This window comes from Poeciliopsis prolifica, unplaced genomic scaffold (genome assembly GCF_027474105.1).
Source record: "Poeciliopsis prolifica strain line A6 unplaced genomic scaffold, Auburn_PproV2 SCAFFOLD127, whole genome shotgun sequence".
Lineage (NCBI taxonomy): Eukaryota > Metazoa > Chordata > Actinopteri > Cyprinodontiformes > Poeciliidae > Poeciliopsis > Poeciliopsis prolifica.
In genome coordinates, this window is record NW_026562502.1 from 344,477 (window position 1) to 352,023 (window position 7,547).

The 7,547-nt window shown below is 45.1% G+C and overlaps 1 protein-coding gene across 1 annotated transcript; it reads right to left on the bottom strand.

The window, feature by feature from the left end:
• Positions 1–872: 872 nt before the first annotated feature.
• Positions 873–7,155, bottom strand: LOC129355220 (clavesin-1-like). The gene is given in 10 exon segments (XM_055024755.1): positions 873–1,850; positions 3,000–3,217; positions 3,737–3,804; positions 3,807–3,846; positions 4,126–4,300; positions 5,107–5,225; positions 6,163–6,301; positions 6,303–6,331; positions 6,955–6,976; positions 6,978–7,155. Coding segments are annotated over 10 exon segments (966 nt in total). The 5' UTR covers positions 7,055–7,155; the 3' UTR covers positions 873–1,771.
• Positions 7,156–7,547: the final 392 nt, after the last annotated feature.

Below are 7,547 nucleotides of genomic sequence, written 5' to 3' on the forward strand. Positions count from 1 at the left end.
AATTTCTTCTCCTTTTGCTTCTCTAGTTCACTCAGATTTTCAGGCATTAATTTAATTTACTCTCCTTCAGACTCTCTTCTTCTTCTTTCCTTTTGTTCCCAAACCAGAGATTTTCAGTCCAGTTTCTAAAGGATGGATGAAAACGCAGTTTAGCCGTTCAGATTATTTTAGTCTGAAAGTTTTAAGGAAAGGAAACAGGAAGTTCTGATGGAGTGAACCTTCAGAAATCACTTTCAGAATAAAAGCCTGAACCAGCAGCTTGGTGTAAATCTTTACTTCTGTACATTCATTGAAAGTAAATACATTACATGAAGGTCGAGTGAAGCCCTGACGCTCATTCATGAACAGGAAGACCCACCCTCCCACTTCCTGCTGACGTCACTCCGCCATGTTACTTTACAATCTAACTGAAAACCGTCTCGATTGAAACGCGTCTAAAAAAGTTTCATGCACATCATTCAGTTGCTGTGTTTCTGTAGTGACGCTTCAGGTGTTTGACTTAACACGGGTCAAAAAACAAGATCCAGCAAAAGGCGCCATGTTTACGCCTGCTGTTCAGCCAGTGGCCACTTGGTGGCAGCAGAGAACTGTAAACAAACGTGACGTAGCAACCGCAGAAAGATAAAACTTTATCTGATTCAAGACATGAATTTACACCTTAAAAATAAATATGGGCTAAAAAATAAAGTTTCATACTTTAACACTGTTTCACAGCATTTGAAAGCAGGCTTGACAGTTTTAGAAAATATGGTTAGAACTCTTCTGGTGTACCACAGGGCTCAGTATTTGCTCCAACACAGTTCAGCTTATTGTCAACCAAAATGTCTGCTCACATTCGGGGTGCCACAGGCTCAGCGCTCGCCCGCCACGTTTCCTTCTCTTAAATCAAACAAACAATAGCAAAAACCCCCAGTCTTCACTCCACCAGACCTGTAGGTGGCGCTAAACATGGAGTGTACACATAACCAAGAAAACAAGGTTGGTAAACAAACCAAAATGAAAAACTTTTCCAGAACTTTTTCCAACCACAAATCTGTAATCCGCCATTGTTGTCTTGATCAACCCAGATGATGCTAATGTCAGCATTTTCACAAAAGTAGCTTTTTCTGTAGCTTTCACCCTAAAACCTGCTTTAAAAACCATTTATTGTTCCTTAAAACTTTGTTTTCAACGTTCTCTCCAATTGAGAGAACGTTGAAATCGTTCTCATGTGGGCGTGGCCTAATTCCAATGAGGGCGGGGCCTCCAAGTATAATACATTATTCATCCTGAAGTGGTTTTGTTTCATTAGCTTCGCCGAATCTTTGTGCTGCATGTTTTTATGTTTTTCTGGTTTCCAGACTGAGACGTGATGAAGTCCGGCAGCAGTTGGTGCTGCTGGGTCGGTGCTGCTGGGTCGGTGCTGCTGCCAGGAAACTGGATCAGCTGGGAGGCTCAGACGGGCTGGGATTGGTGCCGCGGGGAGGATGGATATGAAATGGTGGAATATAATTATAATTAAACTCTGATCTCATCCTGAGGTTCCAACTGAAACACCGATGACTTCAGACCAGTTGGTGAGGCTCCAGGTTAATGGGAGTTCTGGTGCTGAAGGAGTTCAGGCAGCAAACCGACCAAACCCAGACCTCTGGATTTGAACCCAGACCTCTGGATCTGAACCCAGACCTCTGGATCTGAACCCAGACCTCTGGATTTGAACCCAGACCTCTGGATTTGAACCCAGATCTCTGGATTTGAACCGGTCCCGTCCGGTTTAAATGGGAGCGCCAGGTCAGTCCAGAGCCAGCAGCGGCGTGCTCGTCTCTCTGTCCATCTGTCGCAGCGCCGCAGCTTCCACAGTCGACTGAGACCTGAGACGGGACAGGAGAGGCGTGGAGTTAACCCTGAACATCACGTCTGTTCCACTTACTCTTTTGGACCTCAGGGCTGTGTTCTCGGACCCGTTGGTTTTAATTAATCAGTTTCATAAAATTCACTGCAACAACAACAAAAATGTCTAACAGGACATGACAGACTTTTATTAACCTGAACAATCCCTGAATTTAAATCCCTCCAGGTTAACAGTACGAGTTTGACTGTTCAATCTGCTAATAGTGTAGCTAATTTTTAGCATTTTTACTAATCTGGAAACGTATAGTACCACCTGCTGTGATCAATTAGGCTAAATCAGCAACAGTTAGCAAAACTCAACAAGTGTCAAACAGAAACCATGAGAGTTTTGCTCCAAAGAATCACTTCCTGATGAGTCAACATGCTGACAAATGTCCAATAACCAATTTGACCCTGTAGAGGGCAAAATACTATCCATGTGGCATCATTGACTATTGGTGAACATCAACAAATGTTTAAGTTAATGCGTTAGCATTAGCTTCTGCTAAATATCATGTTGCTTTTATTCTTAGCGCAACTAAAGTTTCTGGCTAATGCCAGCTAACTTTTTATCATTTTAAAAACAATGACATGAATTATTCAACATGTTTCTCTTCCTGTAGCTTCGTGGTTCTGGTCCAAACTGTCGCCACATTGGAGACAAAGGTTCTGATTCCTTTAAAGGCAAACAAAAAGACTCAACCCGTCCACCACAGACCGGCCAAGCAGGTCTGTCAATCCGCCCAGCAACAACAGTTCCAACCAATAGAATATCAGTCCTATATTCCTATATGCAGTGATATGTGACATCACTGCCCTCTTGAGGTTGCCATAAGTACAGCGCCCTCTGGAGGCCGGAGTGAAATCCAACACATTTTACACTGTGAAGCAGTTTATTGATGCTCTAGTTACTAGAGCATAAATAAATGTATAACAACAACAACAACAACAATAATAATAATAATAATAATAATAATAATAATAATAATAATAATAATAATAATAATAATAATAATAATAATAATAATAATAATAATAATAACAACAACAACAACAACAATAATAATAATAATAATAATAATAAACTAAGGCGTGTCCTGTCCCTTTAAGGCGCTGCAGCAGCTCCTCACCTCTTCATCATGCCGCCGCCGCCGCCGCAGCTCTCCCTGACGTGCAGCGCGTCGTACGTCAGCGTGTACTCGGTCTCGTCGTTGTAGTCGGGTCCCAGCAGCGTCCGCGCCACATCCCCCATATCGTACGGCGGCAGCGTCCCGCCGAACTCGGACGGCAAACACTCGGGCTGGATGAGCTGGTGCAGAGAGTTCAGGTTGTTTCCATGGAGGAAGATCTGAGAAACACGAGATGAGGAGAGAAAAGAGTCTCAGTGAGTTTGGAACAGACGGAGGAAGTTGGATAAATGACAATACAGAACCAGACACAGTTTCTTAAAGGGCCGGTAACATTTAAAATCGATGATTTTCCCTCTTTTTCTGGAGAGTTGCTTTTATTCTTTCATGCATTCTTTAGAAATCCTTTAATCTCCGTGGCAACCATTAGGGGTGCCTAAACGCTTGCTCACCATTTTTCCACTCAGCTCCTTAAGACTAGCCACCAGCAATTAGCAAACACCTGGTGGAGCTGCTGAGCTTGTTATGGGAGCTGCTGCTCAGTTGGCGAAACGTTTTAAAGGGTTAATAGAGGAGCCATGTTGGGATGACTTCCTGTAGGCGGAGCTTCAAAAAGAGCAGGAGCTTCTTAAAGAGACAGAGGCCCATTTCATCAACATAGTTACTAGATTGTGCTAAAAAATGACCAGCACATGGTACCGGCCCTTTAAACGATGAGGAAGAGGAGGGAGGGCCTTCACCCTTTTCCGGGTCTTGTCCTTGAGGAAGGGCTTGATGATGGTGTACATGGCGTGGATGTACCAGGGTGGTTCACGAAGTGGATCCCTCCGAACCGGGCCGGGAAGCTGTCCTGAGGAGACACACCGGAAGAGTTCAGGGAGGGGGACCAGGTCGGATCAGAACCCGGTGGGATCAGAACCCGGTCGGATCAGAACCCGGTAGGATCAGAACCAGCCGGATCAGAACCAGCCGGATCAGAACCTGCCGGATCAGAATCCGGTAGGATCAGAACCCGGTAGGATCAGAACCTGGTAGGATCAGAACCCGGTAGGATCAGAACCCGGTAGGATCAGAACCAGCCGGATCAGAACCTGCCGGATCAGAACCTGCCGGATCAGAACCCAGTTACCTGCAGGCCCTCGATGGCCAGCTTCAGGATGTTGGGCGTCAGTTTGGACGCCTGCTTGAAGGAGAAGTTGCTCCAGTCGATGATGAGCGTGAAGCCGTTGATCTGCAGCTCCGGGTTTTCTATCAGAACCTCCAGGGAGAGCAGGATGGCCCGCAGGATGTCGATGAAGGAGTTCCTGCAGGGAGGAGGGGCCGATCAGCCGATCGATCGATCGATCAGTAAACGCTCCCTGAGCGTTAGCTACAGCGGGGAGCCGAGCGGCTTCCTGTCTTCCGGGTCATTAAGCTCCAGGCAGCAGGAGACGGATGGTTCTGTCAGAGACCAGCGCCGCTCTCACTGGGCCTGAACCGGTTCTGATCCACAGCTGTCAAGAATTGTTTAGAAAGAGCTTAGCTTAGCTTAGCTTAGCGCTCTCACTAACTGAACAGCTTTAGCACATTTAGCTTCCCCTAAATTAATTTTCCTGATAAATTATAATTTATCTAGTTGGATAAAATTCATTGATTGTTTTAGTGATCAACTGCAGATCAGTGTTGACCTGTAGGGGGCGATATAACACATGGTCGCCATCAATATGGCTGAAATTTAGCTTCTACTAACTACTATGTTGCCATAGCAACTTAGCATAAGCTCACATTAATAATGTTATTTTAGCGATTTAGTGCTACTAGAATTAATATTTATTGTTAGCACTTCAGAGTTAGCGCAGCTAGCTTTTAAATTAGCAATGGCCGCCACTGCTGAGACCTTCAGAACGCTGTGGTTCTGGTTCTGGTTCTGGAGAGGCAGACTGATGATTCCTCTAACAGCTTTTACCGGAAATAATCTCTGAAAATCCGTCTGAACGATTCATTTAGTTTAATTTGGAGGATTTTTTCCAGATTTTCCTCCAGAATGTTTAGAGTGTAAAGACGGTTCGACCCAGTGAGATACTCAGAACCTTCTGGGTTTCACCAGTTTCTCCCCAGTCTCAGATGTTACCGGCTCTGGTCCCAGTTGGAAGCAAACAGGATGAGAATCTTCCTGCCATGTTGGTCCGGAGCCTCCAACACGCCAGGGAACCCGTCCATCAGGGCCCGTTTGATGCTGGGGTCGTCCACCTGGGGGAGACACGGCGGCGTCAGTCTGCAGACCACAAATATTCAACCAACCAACCAACCAACCAATCAATAAATCAATCAACCAATCAATCAATCGATCAATCAACCAACCAATCAACCAACCAATCGATCAATCAACCAACCAACAACCAATCAATCGATCAATCAATCAACCAACCAACCAATCAATCAATCGATCAATCAATCAACCAACCAATCAATCAATAAATCAATCAACCAACCAATCAATCAACCAACCAACCAACCAATCAATCAATCAATCAATCAATCAACCAATCAATCAAATCAATCGATCAATCAACCAACCAATCAATCAACCAATCAATCAACCAACCAACAACCAATCAATCAATCAACCAACCAATCAATCAACCAATCAATCAACCAACCAACCAATCAATCGATCAATCAATCAACCAACCAATCAATCAATAAATCAATCAACCAATCAATCAATCAGTTATCTCCCCTGCCAACGTTTAGTTTCGTGAAGCTGAAGAAGTTCTACAGATCAAAATGGATCAATCAATTGGACCTTTTTGATCATAAAAACATTAATGTCAAAGTGGAAACTGATTTCTTCAAAATAAAGACCATCGCTGATCTTCAGCTCGTTCTTCTGACGAATAAACGAGGCGTCTTGTCAAAAGACGCCATTTTGGAATCATCAGGCCAAAGAACTGATGAAGGATGAATTTATACAATCTCTTATTTGATTGCCTTTATTTGGCATAAATCAGTTTTTACTTTCACATTAAAGGTTATTTTTGGTTGAAAAACAATCCAAATTCATTTGATCTCAGGTTAATTTTAAAATGATGAATGTTGAAATGATCCCAGTCCTCCATGTTTTATCATGAGCTTCAATGGAACCAGGAAACGCCTGAAGCGGGCCTTTCAGAATAAAAGCCCAGACCTTGAAGCTCTGGAACATGTCCAGGTTCTGCTGGCGGAACTGGAAGTACTGGGCCAGCAGGCGGAACGTCTCCACGTGGTCGAACTTCCGGGCTCTGAGGAAGCGCAGGATGAAGTCGTCGTCTGTTCGCAGGAAGCCGATCCGGCCGCGTCACGATCATATCCCGCACCTACAGAGAAGATCAGAGGAACTTCAACTTTTCCCTCTGAAAGTTGGGAAAAGTTTTCTGTCTCGTTACGAAACGAGACAGAAAATGAAAGTTTCCTTATCCAAGGCTGTGTCGCCATGGTAACCATGGTTTTACATCCTTCTGTCCAATCTGATCGATTCAGACATTTTCTGAATATTTAACCAGAAAATGAAGTGCAAACCATTGATGAATCAATATTTAGCCTGACACTGACAGCTTAGTAGCGCTGTTAGCTAACTGGCTGAGATCCCTGCAGAAAATATCATCAAGTTTTCTGAAGCTTCTGAATCTGTAAACTTTGAGAGAAGCTCCGGAGATCACACCTGCTCAGACTCCCACTCAGGTTGGGCAACATCCGGGCAACTGTGACGCCATTTACGATCAGCGCCATAGTTACAGGATTTCATGCACAAACCTGATCTTGTTCAAATGTAACCGAATGTCGTTTGAATTGATTTAAAGAAATATGTTTGAACAGAATAATCGTTTTCTAAAACTGTTCGGTTCGGCCCGGCGCCCGGTTCGGCCCGGCCCGGTTCGGCCCGGCGCCGGTTCGGCCCGGCGCCCGGTTCGGCCCGGCGCCCGGTTCGGCCCAGTGGTACCTGCTGGATGTCCTGGTGCAGAGTCCGGGTTCTCGTTCAGCTCCAGCCGGGCCTTCTCCGTGGTCTCCGAGTTCAGTCCGGGAGGCACGTGGTTCATCATCTTAATCCAGAATAAATCTAATCCAGTCACAGTTTTTATTTTCCTCTTAAAGCTGCTTCAGGTTCGGGCCTGAAGATCAGAGACAATCGTTGATCTCCAACAAAAGACAATCAGAAGGAGAAGAAAACAATCAGGATGTTTGGACCGACAATCATCTCCGCTGTCGGATTGGAATCGTCAGTTTGTCGTTAAAACCGTCAGACATGTTGGATCATCTAAATCGCAGAAACGGTCCGGGTCTGCAGACGATGCCGTAGATTCACATCCCATCACTCCTCCTCCTGCGGCTGCTCCCATCATGGCCGCTCCAGGTTCGGTCCATCGGCAAACTGGAGGTTAAAGGTTGGGAGCCTCGCTGCAGCCTGCGGGACACAAACAGCCCGCGGTGAGTTTGGCTTTTTCAGGAAGAGGATCGATCATCACATCCAAACCCAGCAGCAGCCATGTTTCATCCAACTATGGAGCAAATGACTGAAAATGTTTCAAAGACAGA